Here is a 22267-nt window from a genome sequence, read left to right on the forward strand (position 1 = left end):
GCAGTAAAGAGCTTTCAGTAGCTTTTGCGCAGAGAAGGAAAGTAAATATCTAAAATATTATTCATCACACACCAAAACTGTATGCACCAATCAACACATGCCATAAATCTGATTTGTTTCTTTAAAATCCAGAAATGGAACTCTCACTTTAGCCCTGCTTACTTTCTTTTTATTGCTAGTTCATCAGTTATGACTCCTGAATAATATGAATGTCTGTAGCATGCTTTGTTTGTTTAATGTTTGATTACTGAAATATACATCATTATCCTTATTTTGGGTTGAGGGCCGTAAATATGGACAAATATATTGACTAAACCACGGCGACTGTGCTATTGCAATGTATCCTTGTACTTGCCCCGTGCTTCCGTTTCATTGTATCAGTGAATAAAGTTTATCACAACATCACATAAATTGTCAGATATACTTTATGCAATTGACAGCCAACAGCCAAGATTATCTCGGATATGCTATCTAACGGGTCACACTATTGACATTATTACGAAACGATAAGAAGGCGGAGAGTGTTTGGGGAACGTAGAGCCAATAGCATAGCCAAGGGGGCGTTTTATGCAAATATACAAATACACTGTAGCCATCTGCAGCTGGCAACATGCGGTTTGTAGGGAAGGTCGTTGTACCACTCGCTAGCATCAGGTGGACGTTTCAAGACTCATTACTTCCAATGTCGGTGACAGCTTGTGTTTTCTTTGATCTTAGACATTAGCAAGTTATTATTTTCATATATACATTATCCCGCCGAAGTGTCACTATGAAGTTCTGTTTCTTTTATTTTTCGGATTTGATTTAAGATTTCAAACTAACGCGTCACGGTGGGTGTTGGGGAAAAGCGCGAAGTTTCGATCGAGAATTGATTACAACAGGACAGGTGAGCTATTTGCTTCTGGTATCTGACTATTGAAATTAGTTCTTAAAGTAATGTCAAATAGTAGGCTCTTACAATATTTTATGTACCCTGACCTCTTCAGATTCATGATTGTTTATGTCAAATACAATCGTCAAATACAATCGTGTGCCCAAAGTAAGTAGAGCACTGTACACGCCGCAAATTAATGCATGTAAGAACGACTGCCGTCAGCATAGTAATTTGAGAACTATTATTAACCATCAAAATGCAGTCTCTAAAATGGTTAGGTAGTTTTCTTACTGGTTTGAGATTAGAGATGTTTAGCTTTATCTTTCATCACGTGTACAGTGCATATTTAGGCAACAACAAGTTGCTAGCAGACGCCTGGGAGGTAGGTATTTGTGTACTGACTCTGACGTCTTTATGCGTGGATCCTTAATGCTTATAATTTAGAGCTATATTTGGGCTTGCCACAAAAATAATTGCAGGATCGCTGAAGGATGGCACGAAGGTAGTACATTAATTTGCCATTTTAAAAATGAGAAAACCTTGCAAATCATAGACATCACCCAGAATTTTATTTTATTTTTTGGATTGAGCACAGTAATTTGAGTTCCCCCAATCTACTACATGTAGCTTTTTACTTTATCTGTGACAAACAAATGGGCATAGCCAAAACAAGAGTGAAGAAGTTGTGGGCTGAAAGGGTAGGTGTAATTGTTGAAGAGGAGTATTGATAATTACTACTACATTCAAGGTAATTGGTTTTCTTTCTGCAGAATCCATTTAGTTAAATAATTATTTCATTCCATCAGTCTTACAACAAAAGACAGTCACATTTTATTACATGCAATTACCGTTACACTGTTTTCTCAGAAATATTTGTATAGCCTATTATATAGGCCTATGAGGAACAGCTTAGCATTCAGTCACAGATATTCTTCAGTGCTGCAGTCTGTTAGTGCTCCAGTCTATCAGTAAGTCATTCTAATTAATAAAGCACTCTCTAGTTAGGTAGTTTGGAGTCAGGATTGTAACCTGTAGGTTGCTTATTTAATTCTCAGGTGGGAAATGATGTCGTAAATGTGTGTAGGGCTTCTCAGCCTGAATTCCTCCTGGAAGTATCCTGCAGTATAAACGGATAACATGTCAGAACGTAAAGTTATGTGCATATCACAGGGGATGCTAGCTTTAAGTCAGAGCCTTGTTAGCGATGCTGCCACAGACAGCTTCACAGAGCTGCAGCAGATGTTTAGTAATTTGAAGCTGGTTTAGTACTTTGAACAAAGAGCAATGATGCCTTTATTCAATGGGGAGGACATTTTCAAGTGGTAATTCAAGCAATTAAATGTGTTCAAAACATTCTGGTTTGTGGACAGGCATGTACAATTAGAAAACCTTATAGTTAGGGTAGAGCATAAGATTTGTTTTTAAAAATATGAGAAAAAAAAAATATGAAGGAAGTGGAAAAAATGTTTTCATTTCTTCATGGGATCCAAAGCTCTGTTCTTTGATTTTGCTACACAGTAAAATGCCCAGTGTTCATTCAACTCTAACAGAGTATATACGAGTCCAATTGGGATCATGTACGCTGTACATAGAGTTTATTAACACTGGGAATTTTACTGTGTATATCATAAAATTAAGCTCACCTGAAAAGACACCTAGGTTTAACAGACACACATATATCATAGGCTCGTTGTCAACTGAAGAGTGGCACAGGCTGTAGAACAACATATGGTGTACGCTAGCCAGCAGTTGAGTTGCCTTTTGTATGTATGTAATGAAGTAGATGTGAAGTTAATGTGCGGGTTGTGATAGCATTCTGGAATAGGGACATATGGAACGTGGTATGGTGGTCCAGGTATTGTTGTACATAGTGGAAGGTCAGGTGAGACTTGTATTCTGTTTGAATCATTTTTCCAGTCATTTCAACCAGAGTGTTCAGAAACAGTTACTCATTTCACAAAAGCCACTTTATATGAAATTTGTTATACATTGTCTTCAATATAAAAATCGATGAATGTTTTCCTGATAGATTGGAGTGGCTTCAGCACAAATTGCCCTGAAACTTCACTTGATATGGTGAAGTACATTTGAAATTGCTAAGATGCAAATTATAGTTTTATTGGTGTTTTCGTTGTATATTAGTTAGAGAGATTTCAACAAAGGAATCATGCACGTTTTGGGTCAATAGGTTCATGTGGTAAATGTCAATAGGTGCTATTTCATATTTTAGGTTTAGCAAGTTGAGTAAATGTTATCAGGTGCCATGTCATATTTTAGGAATAGCAAGTTGACTTTTGAAATGCATAAAAGGTAAAAGGTCATGGCAAAAAACACATTTAATGCACACTATTTCTGAGAAAGTAGTAGTAGACATTACTAAGAACCATAATTAAAATAATAAAAATGCATTCACCAAAAGCAATTTGCCAAAATACCTTTACGTACATAGCCTACACTACCTAGGCCTATGCACTACCTTGGTTTTGTATATGTATATGTACAGTGCAGTCTGTAAGTATATTTAAAGTGAAACAATTTTTGTTGCTTTGTTTCTCTACTTCAGAAGCAATGAATGTTTCGTGTCGACTATCAGTTTCGGTTAGCAGACGTTTACATCCATATCAGGCGAAGCATGTAGAAATTCCAGCCCTTTTTATACATTGTTCCCCCATTTTGGGGGTAATCGAACAATTGGCTGCTCAGCTGTTTCTTGGCAAGCTGTGTGTTGTTGCATCATTATTTCATACATATATAAGCTAACAAAAGGTCTAGAGTTTATTCTAGGTGTGTAGTTTGTATATGGAGTCTTTTACTGTGGTTTCTCAACATGAGGATCAAAGAAGTGTCAATGCCAGTAAAGCAAGTCATCATGGTGTGGAAAATAAATCCATGGAATCAAATTCAACTGTTTGGTACATCGTTAAGAAGCAGGAAAGTGCTGGTGAGCTCAGAAATAGCAAAAACCTGCTAGACCACAGAAGACCTTTGTAGTGGATGACCAAAGAATATGTTCAATTATGAAGAAAAACTCATTTTCAACTGTCAAACAGATCAAGAACACTCTCCAGGAAGTAGCCATAGGTGTGTCAAAAGACTAAAATAAAGAGACTACACCAGCATGACCTCAGATGGTTCACTGAAAGATGCAAACCACTGGTGAGGCTCAAGGACAGAATGGCCAGTTTAGACCTGGCTAAAAAGTACATTTAAACAGCTGTTGAGTTCTGGAACAAACTGTTATGCAGTGATGAGATTAGTCTTAACATGTACACCAAAGTGAAGGAAAGAGGAAAGTGTGGAGAAAGAAAGGAGTTACTCATGATCCAAAGCACCACCCCCCCCCCCCCCCCCATTATGCTGGAGGTTCTGTTATGGCTTGGGCATGTACGGCTGCCCCTGGAACTGGTTCACTTGTCTTGCCACTGGAACTGGCTCATATTGATGATGTGGCAGCAGTAGGATGAATTCGGAAGTGTACAGAAACATCTTATCTGCTCAGATCCAACAAAATGCTTCAAAAATAATCTGACAATGCTTCACCTTGCAGCTAAAGCAACCAAGGAGTTTTTCAGAAAACAAAAAGTGTGTTCTCAACTGGCTAAGTCAATCACCCAACCTGAAACCAACTGAACATATGTTTAATGTGCTGAAGACAAGACTGAAGGCAAAGATTCCCCACAACAAACATGAACTGATGATGGCTGAAGTACAGGCCTGGCAGAGCATCCCAAGATACCCAGCATCTGGTGTCTGTGGGTTGCAGACTTCAGGCAGTCATCGAATTCAAAGTATTTGCAACCACATACTAAATATTATTCCTTTTCCAATTATGTTTGTTTCCCTAAAATGGTTGACTTTTTGCAAAAAGGGTTGTAATTTCTACATGGATCACTGGATATGAATGCAAATACCCTTAAATGAAACCTGACAGTCTGTACGTTAACCTCCCTGAAATCCATTGTACTTTAGTACAGAGCCAAAAAAAACAAAAATTGTGTCGCTGTCCAAACACTTATGGACTTCACAGTATATATTTTCTTTCCCTTATAAAAGAAGGATGATCCTCAAAGCCTCTGCAAATATACACCCTTCTCTTGCTGTGTGCATCTGTCAGTTTCCCTCTGTGGACAATCTTCTGCTATCAAATAATGTCCTTTATGCAGTTGGTTGTGCTTAGGAAAGAAGAAAAGTACAAAGTGAGTGCTTTAAAAGTGTGTGACATCGTACCCTGAGGCAGACACCAGCCCCGGAACAAAAGTCGCATTTGAATACTTTTTCAATACCTGCTGTAATCACAAGAGGCACACTTGATTACACAGCAGAGACAAGAGCTGAACTCAAAACCCTGTAGGTTATTATAAAAAGGGGAGGTTGCAACTTGAATGTTATACAAAGAAAGCCAAAAAAGATTCCAATTTTTTCTTCTCTCCAAGTTATGGAAAACTCAATTACATTCGTAGCTCTGCTCCCATTGCTGCAACATCCACTGTTAATTAGCTCAAGTGCCAGTGAAATATGTTGCATCACACCAACTGAACTGCACAGTCATTGCAACAGATGACTGCAATTATGAGGCAGCTGGTGCGGGCAGATTGCAGGCTGCCCTGATTAATGAGGGTAATCGTTTGCCATTGCTGAGGCATGGCGGGTTTTTCCTGCTGAAGAGACCCTCCCTCTCTGGGTCATATTCTGTGTTGGGCTGCTGGCCACCGATGGCTCTTGTGCAGTTACAATGAAGTTCCACATTGTTGAGGCATCCCCTCTGATGGCATCATAGCTTCACACTTTGACAGTACGTTACATTTACTTTTATCCAAGGTGATGTACAATAAGTGCATACCTAAGGTCATTGGAACAACTATGAACACAGGTCCGATAAGGTACAATACTCATTTTGTATAGTTATTCATAGCCACGAACACATGAAGTGCAGTTCACACAGTGAACATTACTCAGACCTAACCTATGCTAAGTCAAACTAGGAGGCATTACAAACTACAAGATCAAGATGATACAAGGCAAAACAAGTGCTGGATGGTACATGTGTAGCATGAAAGAGGGGAATTTAAGTGACTTTTCAGCCATCTTTGACACCAGAATAGGGCAGGGGAAAAAATCTTTTCAGGAAATATAAAAAAAATAAAAAATGTTCTTGAAGCAAAAGAAAATAAATAAAAACAATTAAATAAATGTTTTATAACAAAATTGCTATGTACAATTTTGTTTGCCAGTCACTGTTACTTTTTTTGTTTGAAGGGATTTCCACAATCATTGAGCCAATAGAGAAACATGCTGGCACACTCCCAGTATCAATATCTCTGTAAAAGGCCCTTCTGTTCATCTGGGTTAAACTACCAAGGCAGCTGTGTCTCTGCAGTGCAGTCCGTAGGGTCTCCTGCAAAAACGATGCCAGGAACAGAAGAACCTGCCGTTGTCCATTTATGAACATGGTGCAACATTAAAGGTAACAGATATTTAAAAAAATCTACTTCATACTTCATTTATTGTCTTTGGAAGCCACAGAGCATAAACTTTTAATGAGTCTTGCAGTCGTTAGCAGTAAAAAATAAAAAAAAATAAAAACCCCACTGAATTCAGTACTGGCATTCAGACCTATCGGGTTTGTTTGTTCTCAAGTTATTATCAATCTCTGTAGTCTGCAAACTGAAACTCTCCTTCACTTCCTCAAGCATGCAAATTAGAATTTTAGTATTTGTAATCACGAAACTATTTTTCTCTTGCAGCTAGCTCTAAGTTAGCTGTCACAGATCGATGGCTATGGTTTCTAGTTTTCAGTTTTGTTTTTTTGTTATGCGTTTTAAATCGTAGTGAGTGATTAAAATGCTCTCAAAAGCAAATAAGCCATAAATAGCCTTTAAAAGTAAGGGCCAGTGGAAAACAAGTGGTGGAGAAATTGTGAAAAATTGAGTATCTTTTTTATGTTAGAAAGGTAGGGACAGGATGGTGTCCATGGCAGTGGAGAACATTCTCACATCTGTAGCACTCTGCAGTTGAGTGCTGTGCTGCTTGGTTCTGCAGTCAAGGCCTTGCATCAAGAATCAAGGAGAGGAGACAGGCACCTTTACTTTATCTGAGCTAAATCCAGATTTTATAGAGTCACAATGTTGACCAGAGTAATGTTGTGGATTTGGTCTCACATGAGACTGATTAGAGGAAGAAAGACAACTGAATTTTTTGCTGAAAAATTAACATGCCCCATTCAATGACAGCCAAAAGGAAAATATTTAGTGGGTTATTGTTTCCTGAAAGAACAGCATAAGGAAGCTTGTCAAAAGAGCATGCATGACTTGTTGAAAAAAATGTAGAATTTTTTTACTGTTTGTGCGTAAATTGTGCATAAACAGTAAATGTGTGTGATCCTAAATGCTGTGGTTTTGGATAACGAGGCATGAGGGCATTGCATGCAAAGTTCAGATCAAAAGGACAGAGCAGTAATTGCTTTTCTGGTTACAGTGCTTGAAAAATAATATAATTACACTTTATTTGGATCGTCTTGCATGAAAAGATTTAGTAATTGGAGAGCATGACTTGCCTGTATTTATCAAACTTAAAAAAAAAAAAATATATATATATATATATATATAATAGTCAGCAAATTCAACCAGGGATTTGGTAAACCTAGGACTTACAACATGCAATTAGTGATGTACTGTACTGAAATTGCAAGCCAGCTCTGTGAAAAATAGTCCTGACAGCATTTTGTACCTGGGCTTGTACTCTGAGTCCTATTGTTTCCTGAACTGCGCAGGTCATGGTACAGGAAGCGGTGCCAATGACAGATCTTTATTTTTTTTCAGGTATAGGCCATACCCTTAAAATGGCTTTTGCATTTTAGGCATTTAGACTAGACTTTCTTATCCAGAGCAAAATCATCTTTAAAGTAACAAAAGTTGCTACAGAAATGTAGTTTATCCATTTCATCCAACTTTTATGTTTTACGGTGTTCTTATTATTATCTCCGCCAGGCGAGAGCCTTGAGGGGATTATGCGTTTGGTCCCGTGTGTGTGTGTGTGTGTGTGTGCGTGTGTGCGTGAGTGCGTGTATCTGTCCGCTGCTAATCTCGCATACTACTGGGCCGATCAGCCTAATACTTGTTGTGCATGCTGACAGCAGGCAGGACCTGAATTCTCGAATATTTTGCAAATCGGTCAACGACAAGTATTTTATAGTAATTAATTTCCATCATTGTCCATTGAAATACATTGAGTGCTAACTCCTCACTCCTCCTAACCAGCCGGTAGGGGCCGCAAGTGATCAACAACTGCTTCCTTTTGGAATGAAAGACGTAAAGATGTAAAATGTCAATTTCAACGTTAAAATGCCAACAAAATAATCCACCAACTAATGGGGTACGTTAATGTTTGAATCTGTGGCAATTATTTTGTTGGCATTTTCACATTGAAATTGATGTTTTACATCGCTGGTCTTTTGGAATTGTTCCTCTCCAGATTGTTCCTGTCCAGATTTGAAACGAAAGTGCCAGACTATAACGTCAACGTTAGCTCCGTCTAATGCATCGTGGCTGATATGAATGAAATTAGCTAACATGTCACCACCTTTAGCCTTACTTCACTGAATCAGCATTTTTGGGATTTTCAGTGGCACATGGTAAAAACTTGGAATATTGTATTTGTCTGGTTGCGTTGATTGTGTAGCCTCTATTGTTGCATCAGCAAAGCTAACACGCCTGGCGGAGATCTGCACTCTACTGAGTGCACTCTTCTAGTTTAATATTAAATGCACTTGTCGTCAAAACCTGCTGGGTTTACTGCTTTGGACATAAAATTATCAAATTACCTTACAGGTAAAATCAATTTGGCAGCTTATATATAACTATACTAATTTAGTAATTTCTGCAATATTTTTATTTACTGAAAAATTTAGAATAATGACATGCCGTTTATTTATTTATGATGATAATGATACAAAATCTCCTATTTTGGACAAGATAACGTGTGATGACCTATCAGTGGCAAGTAATGTCTCTCAGTGGCAAGTGGCAAGTGAAGTAGAGTTTCACTTATAGTCCAGTGTCAATACTAACAGACAATACCAATACCTGTAAACCCCAGTGATAACATCTCACTTTAATATAAGTGATTATTTTCCCCCTCAAAATTCTCATTCTCAGGATGTTTATCTGTAGGTTAGACATTTGGATGCAGTTTGATGTGTCTCTACATGTAATTCTACATGTAAGCAAAACTGTTTGATACTCCTTTTCTGTTGCTTTAGCTCTGTGAGCTGACATGTTTCTCAGGATTGTTTTTAATTCAGCTATAAATAGGACACTTCCTCTCTATATTTTCACTTTAGAAAGTGCTAGAAGACCTTTGAGACCAGGTGTACTATTTGAGTTAGTTTGGTGTATGGTACACTGTACCATCAATTGTAGGTCCACTGACAATGTAGATCATCTGGTAATATACTTTCTGTCGCAACTGTTTAAAATGTAGTTAGACTGTATCTAATTCGACTGAACAGTTCTGTTATTTTGAATGTTTTAGATTAGGAAGTTTGGATTTATATTTTTGGCTATGTAAATATGGTTCTGGAACTCTATTTTTACCATTGTACCATCAATTTCTCATTGTACAGCTGAGATAATTCAAAATGACTGGCAAGTGAGAACTGAAATTAGTTATTTCTTTGGCGGTCTCGTGGGTATACCAAATAGACGTATATACTGTACCCATTGTACTGCTTTTGAATTGGTGCTGCATTTAATTGCGTGGGCACGCTTTTGTTGTGAAACCTTTTCGCCTTCAGCATTAGCACATTAGCATTCAGCAGTGTAACAGAGACACCTGCAGCGGTTGCTCACACAGGAGCTCTTCTCCTCCTCGAAAGGAGGCCGTCTGAGCTGTTTGTTGTCGCCGTCGTCCGGGTGAATCAGTCAGCAATTAGGGTCTTGCCGTCTCGGGAGGTAGGGTGTCTGAGGTGGTGCTTTAGGACCGGCTCTGTTTGTGTATTCTTTTCCACTCTCTGGCCTCTGGGAAGCCAGCGGAGGAAACTGGGCTCTCTCCCAGGAATCGGGGGACGAGGGCGACCGCTTTTGCTGCAATGATTACACTAGCGCGTGATGCTACTGTTTCCTTACCCAATCTCCAATTAGCGTTTTTTTAACCCACGCACTCGGCCCGCATGCCATAATTCTACGTGGAAGTCCAGAGCAGTCAGTGGCCAAACAGTTTGATTGGCTTGTTCATTTGTTTTGTCTGGGGCGAAGCATCTGGAACTCTTTCCCTAGAAGTATGAGATGTTTATATTTAACTCATGTTAATACATGACTATATGGGCTTCGTCACACATTTGTATGCACTCATGGGGCTGTTCACTGCAGTATCCACAGTCAGAACGATTAAAGTACTTAAGTCAGTTAAGGGAGTTTATGCACATTAGGCTGTACATAAACCCTGATGGAACAAAGAATAAATATATAAATAACCTAAATAAAACACTGGGATTAATTACATGTCTCTTTGACCATAAAATGTTAATTATTAAACTTCACAGGGACAGGGGGATTGAGAATACAGTATTTGACCTTTCTGAACAGAAAAAAAACATTTTGGGAGATTAGTATAAAAAGAAAAATTGGCATTCAGTGATTTTTTAAAATTATTATAAGTAAGGACACTTGGGGAAATGGATGAAAGACATGATGATTTGCTAACCTTTTCCTGTGTTCAGGCTTGTTTAAAACATCTTTTGAATTCTCAGTAACATTATACATTATGTACCACCAGATTTGCTGTATTTGTTTTGTATTTAGAGCATTTGACAACTGTGTACAATTAGCCAATTATTTTTCCTATTTGACAGTTAGAGGTTAGAGAAACATCTGAAAAGCAGAGGCCATCTAGAATTAGCAGTCATTTGACGCATGTGAGTTGAAGAGCCATGTGGTTAATGAAAAAAATGTGTAAAACCACAAAGAATGAGGCGCGCTGCTCTCTCATTTGTATATATGGACCTATAGGTCTGCAAGGCCCATCGCAGGGGGTTGTCTACAGTAATAGCTACATGGTGATGTGGCTGTGTTGAGAAAGGCGATGATAATAATCTGAATACTGTGGAAGAGATCTTTTTTTCACCTTTATCTAAGACCTCCAACTTCCCTACGGAATCAGGAGCCAGTAACCAAACTATTTACATTCAAACAAGTGTGAAATTTTTCTTCATTTCACTAAGTTTGTTCACCTTCCCGTAACACACAAAGGGAGAGTAACGTATTAACATGTATGGTGAACATTTTCAAGAGGTGCTCCTCTGGAAGCCATACAAACACAGCCTTGAAATAAATAGACCTAATTATCATTATCCAATCGGGAATTGGTTTAATTTTGCCAGGATTTTGGCTGTGTATAAAGACAATAGAAAGGCAGAATTGAATTTCCTGCAGAAGTTATTAATGAAACAAGGAAGGAGAAGCATTTTTGAGGTGAAAATAAGAAAAATTTTGCTTGCTTTTTTGGGGTCATGGGTGTAGTTTAAATGCAAGCTTTTTCACTTCCATTACATTAAAATTACAATTTGTCAGATGGTCTTTTACAGAGTGACCTTGAACAGTCCAAACAGACACACACCTTCATGTTAGTTAGTCCTGCTCTATTTTTACTCGTAAAAAGGTGTGAAGATGTACGATCTTCAGCTCATACTTTATAAGGACATGGCAGTGCAGGAGGTGGATTCCTCCGAAATCCCCCAAATGCCAGTGTGCCTGGCGTAGGTCGGGGTACATTAAGCACTCCGGGGGTCGTGGGAACGCTGGCAGCACATCCGCTCACCAACTAGAGTCTAAAGTCTAAATATAGTGGAGGCTTGTACTCGTCAAATCGGAGAAGGGGGAAAAAAATGAAGCAGAAATGTTCCCTTGGGCCTTGCAGCAGACGATGTCACCCTCTCTGGGCAGCGATACTGGTCGCTGCATTAGCATCCTGACACGGCGACTCTCAGCACGACTCAGTCGTTTGGTCAGTTTGAAAGCCTCGGTCAGACATGAGAAATCTCCACATCACACTGGGTCGGAACCCCTCGAAAGCCGGTTTGCGACTCCCTTAATGACTTTTGGTCTAGTGTTGTCATATGTCGAATTCAATGTGAAGCCGGCTTTAGGCTTGGTCACCACATTAGTGTCCTTACAGTGCGACTCTCGGGCTCATCACATTAGCGTCCCGAAACAGCAACTCCCAGGCCTGGTCACAGCGTTAGCATCCCGACACTGTGACTCTCAGGCCTGGTCACCAGGTTAGCATCCCAAAACAGCAACTCTCAGGCCTGGTCACCGCGTTAGCATCCCGACACTGTGACTCTCAGGCCTGGTCACCGCGTTAGCATCCCGACACTGTGACTCTCAGGCCTGGTCACAGCGTTAGCATCCCAAAACAACAACTCTCAGGCCTGGTCACCGCGTTAGCATCCCAAAACAAGAACTCTCAGGCCTGGTCACCGCGTTAGCATCCCGACACTGTGACTCTCAGGCCTGGTCACCGCGTTAGCATCCCAAAACAGCAACTCTCAGGCCTGGTCACCGCGTTAGCATCGCAAAACAACAACTCTCAGGCCTGGTCACCGCGTTAGCATCCCAAAACAGCAACTCTCAGGCCTGGTCACCGCGTTAGCATCCCAAAACAAGAACTCTCAGGCCTGGTCACCGCGTTAGCATCCCGACACTGTGACTCTCAGGCCTGGTCACCGCGTTAGCATCGCAAAACAACAACTCTCAGGCCTGGTCACCGCGTTAGCATCGCAAAACAACAACTCTCAGGCCTGGTCACCGCGTTAGCATCCCAAAACAGCAACTCTCAGGCCTGGTCACCACGTTAGCATCCCGACACTGTGACTCTCAGGCCTGGTCACCGCGTTAGCATCCCGACACTGTGACTCTCAGGCCTGGTCACCACGTTAGCATCCCGACACTGTGACTCTCAGGCCTGGTCACCGCGTTAGCATCCCGACACTGTGACTCTCAGGCCTGGTCACCGCGTTAGCATCCCGACACTGTGACTCTCAGGCCTGGTCACCGCGTTAGCATCCCGACACTGTGACTCTCAGGCCTGGTCACCGCGTTAGCATCCCGACACTGTGACTCTCAGGCCTGGTCACCGCGTTAGCATCCCGACACTGTGACTCTCAGGCCTGGTCACCGCGTTAGCATCCCGACACTGTGACTCTCAGGCCTGGTCACCACGTTAGCATCCCGACACTGTGACTCTCAGGCCTGGTCACCGCGTTAGCATCCCGACACTGTGACTCTCAGGCCTGGTCACCACGTTAGCATCCCGACACTGTGACTCTCTGACTTTTCACCATGTTAACGTCCCACTGCTGTGACTCTTAAGCCTGGTCACTGGATTACATCTCAACCCAGGGACTCCAAGTCCTGCAGATGTCTTCGCTAATTTCTGGTAGTGGAGTTAATAAATATACAAAAAGCCCTAATTATGCCAAAAGTATTATCATTCGGTATTTATTTTAATGGTATGACTTACTTTAAAAAGCTGAAAAAGCCACCTAATTTTACTAAGTTTTCTGACTCATGACTTATGACGAGTTTCAATTTCAGATGGAGTGTTCAAGTTCCTCGTTAATTCCAGTAATCATGAGTGGTTTGAGCGCATAATGGCACCTCTGAATTATGCACATTGATATACATGCCATATTAATGTATATGAGCACAGCATGTTTAGGCATACTTGTCATATTGGTGTTTATATACATGCCATATGGCTTTAGTGCTATTTATTTTTTCACGGTCGAGCTGATGGGTAAGCCTCTTGCAGCTTGGCTTTTCTGCATGGCCATGTGTGCCAGTGACCTTTGACCCCTGTCAGGGAAATGGCCAACATGTTTGCTTTTGGTTTCTGCCCTTTTCTGGCATGTGTATGTTTGCCTCACTTTAACATGGGAGATCAGGGGGTGGATTCGAACTTCCTCTTCTCTTTATTGTGCTGTTTTTCTTATCGGGGGTTTTAATGCAGCTTATTCTACCTTTAAAGGCAGATGGCATATTTTTAACTCTGTCTGGTGGAAACTGGTATTAGTCCCCGGGTATGCCAGTGTGAGGGGGTGTCAGTTTGGGCCTGGGATAAGTTTAGCATGCATAAACTCATCAGGGTATAAATAACACTGTCGTTATAAGGGGGGAGGGGGGGGGGGTTCTTATGCTTCGTCTTTTAAACAAAGCAATGACATTTTCCCATAGAAGTTATCATAAATGTTTGCCCTACACATTTGGGGGAGGGGTCCTATGTTGTTACCCTTGGGGGTTTTAAAGATGTTCCTCCTATGTGGACTTGCCCAATGACCATGTGTATAGATAAATGTCTTTTAAGGTTTGTCACTTTTGTGGGCCTAGACGGCTGCCTTTTTTTGAAAAAAAATATGAAAATGAGCGTAAAATTCTGCATTTTTAACAGATAAACCATTCGTCTGTGACCACACTCAACAACAATGGGGAGAAAGAAAATTCAGATCTCACGGATTCTTGACCAGCGAAACCGACAGGTAAAATGCTACACAAAGTTCTATTGAGAGAGTTTATAAACTAAATATAGGTGAATAAGAATGTGGATTAATGTTTTTTTTTTTTTGAAATAGGCCTTTGGTCTGGAAGTCAAGTCACCACATGAATTTAAAGTGTAGATGATGAGCATGCATCCCGATGTGTAACCTAAATATTTCAGTCATCGATTTATATAATGTGAACTCAAGTTATTTTTATATTGAAAACTGAAGTGTAGATTTCTCTCTCTCTAGAACCAAACCATTATATTCAGCATTCTGTCCCTGCAGATTAAAGGAAGTCAGATAAGCCACTCTGCTTTTGCGCGAGTCTGACTGCTCAGCTCTTTTGTCAGGTGACCTTCACCAAGCGGAAGTTTGGGCTGATGAAGAAGGCCTACGAGCTCAGCGTGCTGTGCGACTGCGAGATCGCCCTCATCATCTTCAACAGCACTAACCGCCTCTTCCAGTACGCCAGCACCGACATGGACAAAGTGCTGCTCAAGTACACCGAGTACAGCGAGCCCCACGAGAGCAGGACCAACGCAGACATCCTGGAGGTACAATATGGCACCCTGATATCAAACACACCCATGTACAGAATGTACATGTACAGAAGATACCCTGTCCCTATGAATTACTGATATCTAACACAGAAACCCCAGTTTCTGAAGAAACCATTTGCATTTATAAAGAACATTGTAGGCAAAACAATGAGATCACTCATTGACTCTGTGAAGTGATGTCATATCAAGATGCTTTTTGGGGGCAGAAAACAGAGTGGGAAAAACCATATCATCCATTTATTTAGTACACATCAAAAGTTTACACATAATTATACATCCTGTCGAAATGTCAGAGCTCAACAAACTAATAAAAGCTGCAGTACCTGAGAAACACGTGGTCTTTTTGCTTCACCGTGACGACAGGTGTGCCTTAATTTCATAATAAAAGCGCGGCCTCCATTGCGACGCTGTGCTCAGAGGCCGTGTTGTCTCTGCTGCCCCCGCTGTTGCAGACCCTGCGCAGGAAGGGCCTGGGGCTGGATGGGGCGGAGCTGGACGCAGAGGAGGCCGTGCAGGTGGCTGCGGAGAAGTACCAGCAGCTGAACGAGGGCCTGGACCTCACCGTGGCACGCCAGCGATACTACGTAAACACAAAGGCTTTTATTGTTCTTTGGATAAGCTGGGCCCAAGAGCACACAAATTCCACAGGGTGGACATTGTGTGCCGGTTGGTTCTGAATTCCACAGTGTGATACAGAGTGGTTGTGAATGTTTCAGTTTGGTGCTGCAGCACTGGCAGGCGAATGTGGTTTTTTCCCCCTTATGTCTGTGTATGAACATAGCCTTACTTCACTAATAGGCCTTATTCATGATAATCTTTCTCATTTGGGCTGGCTTACAAATGACACACCCTCCCCAGATAATGTAAATGAAACAGAATTAATCAGATAGCATGGTTGGGTGGGAAAATTTCAGATTAAAGTTTTTGAGCAGTTATATTTATATATTTTTTTGTTTTTTTCTACTTCAGTGCTACATTCAGCTTCATACAGAAATTATTAATAGGCTCTACCAAGAAAACAATGATGGAATAATTATCATCATTATCAAGTAATTATTTGCTTTCCAATACAAAGTCAATGGTATGGGACACAGCCTCATGTTTTGTTGGCTTTCTAACCTTATAGGCTGCATTTTGTGAAGCATATTTTTTCCTGTCTTCTTGTTTTAAGATTCTGCATGATCCTTAGATATTCCATGGGTGTTATTTCTCTTGCTTTTCTCTTGCTCCGCCTCTGGCCACTCAGGCACCCCCTGTCCTCGCTCCAGAGGCCCAGTACTTGGTGGCCACAGGCTGTGAGAACGGATTCAGTGCCCCTGGCCTGGGGGCGCACCGGACCCCAGCCTTCAAGCCCGTCGGGCCGAAACTGGGCTCCCCGGGAGCACACCACACGCTCTCTTCTCTCGTACCCCCACACTCAGGTGAGGCACTCATTCTTAAAGTGCAGAGATAGGGGGCACCCCGGGCGGTGGCATGGTGGTGTAGCTGTCAAGCGTAGACCATTCACCCCAAAGACTGCACATCTAACACATATGCATCATTGTGCCATTACATCAAGCATAAAACAACAAACAAAAACAAAAAATGACAACTTTGTTTTCTCAATGCCGTGTCTTTTACTAGCTTTACGAACGCGAGGCTTCGGTTTCGCCTGTGTAGTAATATCCATGCAACACACCTCCATCATTCACAAGATGTGTCTGTTAGGGTGACTAATCGCTCACCTAAGCTGATCACCGCAGACAGCCTTCCGAACTGACTAGAAGCTGGTCGGTTCGCGTTATCTATTCCGGCTCGATAAGCCTGTCAGATATGGAGAGATGAAAGTGGCGGTGAGGCTGTAGCTGTTTAAAGAGGGCTGGGAGGTCTGCTGGTGACACCGCAACATCCCCCCGCGGGGGTTTTCTGGGGCAGGAGAGAGCTCTGCCTTTACTGACGTCTCCCGAATGCACGAGGGCAGCTGTGGCTGTTCTCAGCATAGAAGCACTTCCCTGAGTTTACTGTCGCTTCAGCTCGGCTGGGCTCAGCTGCCTCTGCACACAGGAAGTGAGCCTCCGTGGCACCCTAAACCAACTTCCCCCCCCCCCCCCAACGCTGGAGACCAATTTGTGGTTTGTGTTCTGTGTGTCACACCTGCAGGTCATCGCTGTTCAGACTTCAGCTATTAGTGTGTGGCTCTTAAAGGTACAACGCTAAGGGTTAACGTGTGAACTGAACATTCTAATGCTGATGTAACAATCACTACTGATAACTGAAAGCAATGGAGTACTAGAACTCTGACTCTGGGAATTAAAAAACAAAAACATTTTGAAAACCCTACTCTTGAAAGGGTTAACAGCTGAAGACTTCCTTAATGGGCTCCTGTCTGTGTCTAACCATGTCCTTCCACATCAGCATGTTGCTGTAGCTAACCCTTACCTCTCTCTTTGTCTCCTAATAACTGCTATTAGTATATGGCCGTTAAATGTACACATCAAACATGCCCACAACTGCAGCCACTGAGATCAAGAGAGGAACTCTCATTCAAAACTCCGGTCTCTCACAGAGAGGAACTCTCATTCAAAACTCCGGTCTCTCACAGAGAGGCTGTCTATTCTGGGTATGTGTGCAACTGCGCACCATTCTGGGTGACATGTTTGAGTGGCAGTGAGACTTTGATTGGCTCTCATACTGTGAATATTATGGCAATGGCTAGAGACTTTATTGGTGGTAATTAGTTTACAAAAATGATGATTGGGGTGGTGCATTCAGGATAATTGTTTGATGGGTAGCTTGAAAAAAGACTGTCAAATTGTTGGTGGAGGACGGAAATACAAGCAAGAGGCAATTTAGTGGCCCTAGTTATAAAGAAAGTGCACTTGGGTTTTCAACATAATCATAAATGATAGACAAATTATTAATTTTGGACTTCAAATGACTAATGTCATCTTATGTCACTGGCCATCTGCACATGTTTTTTACTGAGTTGTGAAAAGTTAACAAGAGATTTTATGTGAAACCTTTCTTAACCACTTACGCCCTTCGTGCAATTGAGTGATAAATGCAAAGCAGTTTTTATCAAGCTAGCATCATGGCAAGAAAATAATAAGTAGAACTTTACAGAAAGGCCATGAAAAAAAAATTGTCTCCCCAACTGAGCGACTGAGAGAAAGTCCATTTAACCCACATCCTGTTTTTCACTTCCTGTTTTTCTTTCTCTGAAGGCATTGGCTACTCGATGTTCTCCCATGGCAACCTGAGCAGAGCTTTGGAGATGAAGACTCCACCCCCCCTGAACCTGGGCTGTGAGAACCGGCGAGCCGAGGCACACCCCGGTCTGCCTGGTGCGCGCGCCAACCTGAGCAGCGCGGTGAGGAGGAGCACCCCTGCGCCAAACTACAAAACAAAATGTCCTGTGTCATTTCCCATGCTATAGGACCCATGTGAACCCTGTGATTTAACACTGAACATTCTGCTGTGTATGCTCATGCTCACGCTGCGTATGTGATCGGCTCCAAAATGGCCGTGTTGAACTGCAGTAGCGGCTGTATTGCTGTTAGTTCTGCTCTGGTGTGCGTGGCTGCAGATTATGCGACTCCGCGATGCCTGGGATTTACACCGGCACCTGTCTGCTTTTCCTTTCTTCTTGCAGAGGGTGCTTTACCAAGGCATGCACTCTGGGAGCCATTTGATGGGCGTGGGCAAAGCGGGGCTTCTAGGTCACAGTCTGGGGGAGTACGGCCTCTCCCCTGCTGGCATCCCTGGTAAGCAGGCAAGCCTCTCTGTCAACAGCTCAGAATGGGCCAACGGCATTTTTGCCTTTGAGGTGCAAGACCACAAACACGTGATTAGAATGTTCTTAAATGAACATTCTAATGCTGATGTCACAATCACTACTGGTAATAGAAAGCACGAATTTGGAATTTAACAAAAAAAACATTCAGAAAAACCTACTCTTCAAATGGTTAAGAGTTGAGGACTTCCTTAATGGGCTGTCTATAACAATGTCCTTCTAAATTAACCTGTTACTGTGTAAAATGCCCGCTTCTCTGTTTGTGACTCCTAATAACTTGTTTTGATTTTGAGACGCCATAAATAAAGTCTAACATGGACCGTGAAAATCCCCCCGGTCAAGTTTTTTTGTTTTGTTTTTCCACTTGACAGTTGCCAGCCCAGAATGGAATGGCGGGTCATTCTAAGAATGTTGATTATGACGTACTTCTTCCTCTCTCTAGAATACCCCCACCCGAGCTTCTCTCATTCTGTGAACCTACAGCGAAACTCAGTGAGTTCCTGGCAGCCAGCACAGCACCAAGAGGCACACGCGTCTCACATCGGTCCAGGGTGAGGACCCTGCGCTTCCCTGTGTGTTTGTTAGGCCATCCACACGCAGCGGCTGCAACAAATGACATAACTGATGCATTACCAACGCAGATCTCGTTTGCCCTTTTCACTATTGGTCTTAGTTACTGCATGTTAAATCAAACCAAATCAGATAAATTTTACTTATATTGCACTTTTTACAGAAAACCATCACACAGACGCTTTACAGAGTCACAAGGAAAATTGGGCATATGTGGTATTACTGTGGTATTACGTGATATTACTGATTGCAGAACAGTGGCCAAAGGAAAGGAGCATGTTTTAGAATTTACTTGAGTGAGTGTGGGGAATGGGAGCTTTGCCAGAGAACATATGTAGACCCAAAACAGGGGGTACTCTGTTCATAAATGTATGCAATTCAGTTGGAAATTTGCTTTTCGAGAAAATGTTGAGAAAAGGTTGTATAAGGATTTTGAGAAATTTCTCACTTGTCTGTTAGCGCCATCTAAAGGCTAACATTTGTATTGCATATATAAATAGCGTGTGCAGCGGAACTGCCTGCAGAGGGACAGTCATTTTGAATTACGATTCTTCAGATTCATTTTTAAGAGAAGGATGGTTTAATGCACTTCTATTGTGTAATGAAAAAATGTACCTGAAGAGAATTTTAAATGGATACAAAGAAAGAATATTGTGTCTTTACTACTTTTCTAAAAACCTTTTATTTGATACATTTTTTTTATTGTTTGGGTAAGGTTTTCGAGTACTGAATCCAATCACACATTGATTACAACAAGACAAACAAAGAAGCCAATATCTACAGCATGATAAATTGCTGGAGGCTAAAAGAAAAATGCGGTAAATCTTTACATGTTCCACTACATTAGCGCTAAATACATATAAAACATTGAAGGTAGTTGTGAAGAATGCTGGATAATACAAACTATACCCTATACTGGCACTTTGGCACAAAATGTGTTGGATTTAACACAAAAATAGTAACACAAAAAGTGTGTTAACGCACCCTTTTTGGGAGTGTACTGAATGTGTACATAAGTGTCCTAACAGCATATGCATTAATGGCTTTTGCAAACAGGGCTGGAAATTTGATCTCATTTTAAAGTGCCTTTATGGAGGTTCCCTACACTCTGCATCATCTTATAGTCCAGGACTTACAGGCCTGGGAGGGAATCATTCCTGAGTAAGGTGTACTGTGATTGGGCCTGAGAGGGAATAATTCCTGAGTAAGGTGTACTGTGATTGGGCCTGAGAGTCAGTTATCTACTGAACGTAGCACTGAATCCAGGAACTCAACCCAAAAGGCATTTTAACCATCACTGTTATACCCTGTAAGGACAGCCGTAGAGACAACCACCTCTGAAGACCAGGCTAGAGATCCTGCTTTCCTGTTTTCCTGTTTTTACATGTTCTTTTCTTTGAAAATGAGAGGAAATCTATTAAGGTGTGTTGTTATTGAATGCAGTTGCATTGATGTGGAAACCATGACTAATAGACTGGTTTTAAAAAATCTGAAATTGGTATGAAATCCCTTTAATAGTTTGCAGAAGCCTGTGAAAAGACGGCACGTTGGCGTCGCTGATTTCCGTTTCTTTTCGCAGAGTGCCCGATGGAGGGTGTGCATTTTCGGCGCAGACGTCCCCGTCCTGCTCGCCGGCTCATTCCTCCCTCAACCTCAGCATCAAATCAGAGCGGCTCTCCCCAGAGCACACCTGCTCCCCGGCCACGCCCCCTCTGCACCACATGATGCATCACTCGCCTATCAGCAGCGCGCATTCCGTGGGCTCGATCGGTCAGGAGCCGTATGCAGCCAATGAGAGGGAGGGCTTCCATAAAGGGACGTACCCAGCTCAGCATAATGCGGCCAAGGCCCAGTCAGAAGATAAGACTCGACCGCTCACTCGGCGATTAGAGATTGAGGAAGGGTGGCCCAGATAGCTGGACGGCTGCTCCGGGGGGTTGGGAGTTGGGGGGTGGGTGGGGGTTGGGGGCTGACTCATTATTTTTAAATATCCCCGAGGACAGGGCCCACTGCTAGACCCTCCCTGTGGGGCCATGAGCATGTATGTGACTCTGCATTTCTCCCAGACACTGTGAGGAAAGATGGTCTGGGTATTTTGTGTTTAATTAGCCCGTTGCCTTTCTGAGTGGATGGGGGAGAGCAGGACTCCATAACACTGTGTTCCCCTTGCCTGAGCTGCAATAGACTGTAGAGTGCTGTGTGTGTGTATAATCTGGCCTGTTTGTTCAGTATACAGCAGTGTTTAAACTGACCTTTATTTTGAAGCCTTTAATGCCATATACACTTAAATGGTTCAACAAATAAACTGGGGGAAATATTCGTAAAGTGTCTCAGAAGAGGGGACTGCGGATCTAGGGTCAGGTTTCTCCTGCCCGTAGTCCAGACCTATCCAGTCTGAGCCAAATGGCAAAACTGATCCTAGGTCAGTACTTCTGCTCTGAGACACTTCATGAATACAGGCCTCAAATATGTGCCCTGTTCAATTCGTACACTGTGTCTAGGGCTAAGGCTATATTGATCAAAATCAATAACCTTATAACTGGTGGTATAACTGACGTGGCTGCCTCTTGAGACCAATTAGACATGAGAACTTGTTCAGAAGGTTTTCCTCATTTATCATTTGGACGTAATTTCTGTACTCGGGTGTTCAAATCGATTACATGATGGAAAGGGAAACCAATGAAGTAATGTAGTGGACTGGTGTATTGAAGAGCAATTCATTAATTTGTCTCTCAGGGAATTTTTGGTATCAGAAAGTTTTTTTCTACCTTCAACAGTTAACATATTATGAAATATGGTAACTATTGAAATTATAGCTTTTAACAAGAACTTAACACTGTAATGTTTTGTATTTGTCTGGAGTTTTAAGGACACTTGATTACAATACAAAATAATGGGAAAAAAAACATGCATTTGAAGACCAAAGGTTTAGGGAAGACATATTATGTAAATGTTAA

General features: G+C 41.8%; 1 protein-coding gene across 2 annotated transcripts; it reads left to right on the forward strand.

Annotated features, from left to right (window-relative positions):
* Nucleotides 1-623: 623 nt before the first annotated feature.
* Nucleotides 624-21248, forward strand: mef2b (myocyte enhancer factor 2b). 2 transcript variants are annotated; one of them, XM_035416275.1, is made up of 9 exons: nt 624-886; nt 14318-14405; nt 14759-14962; nt 15421-15552; nt 16215-16389; nt 18172-18317; nt 18600-18711; nt 19183-19291; nt 20890-21248. In XM_035416275.1, exons 2-9 carry the CDS (start codon nt 14352-14354, stop codon nt 21224-21226), a joined length of 1269 nt encoding a protein of 422 aa, XP_035272166.1. In that variant the 5' UTR covers nt 624-886; nt 14318-14351; the 3' UTR covers nt 21227-21248. The 2 variants fall into 2 exon arrangements, with proteins under 2 accessions (XP_035272166.1, XP_035272167.1); XM_035416276.1 differs by lacking the exon at nt 624-886 and adding an exon at nt 5797-6338.
* Nucleotides 21249-22267: the final 1019 nt, after the last annotated feature.

Source organism: Anguilla anguilla, chromosome 4, assembly GCF_013347855.1.
Source record: "Anguilla anguilla isolate fAngAng1 chromosome 4, fAngAng1.pri, whole genome shotgun sequence".
Lineage (NCBI taxonomy): Eukaryota > Metazoa > Chordata > Actinopteri > Anguilliformes > Anguillidae > Anguilla > Anguilla anguilla.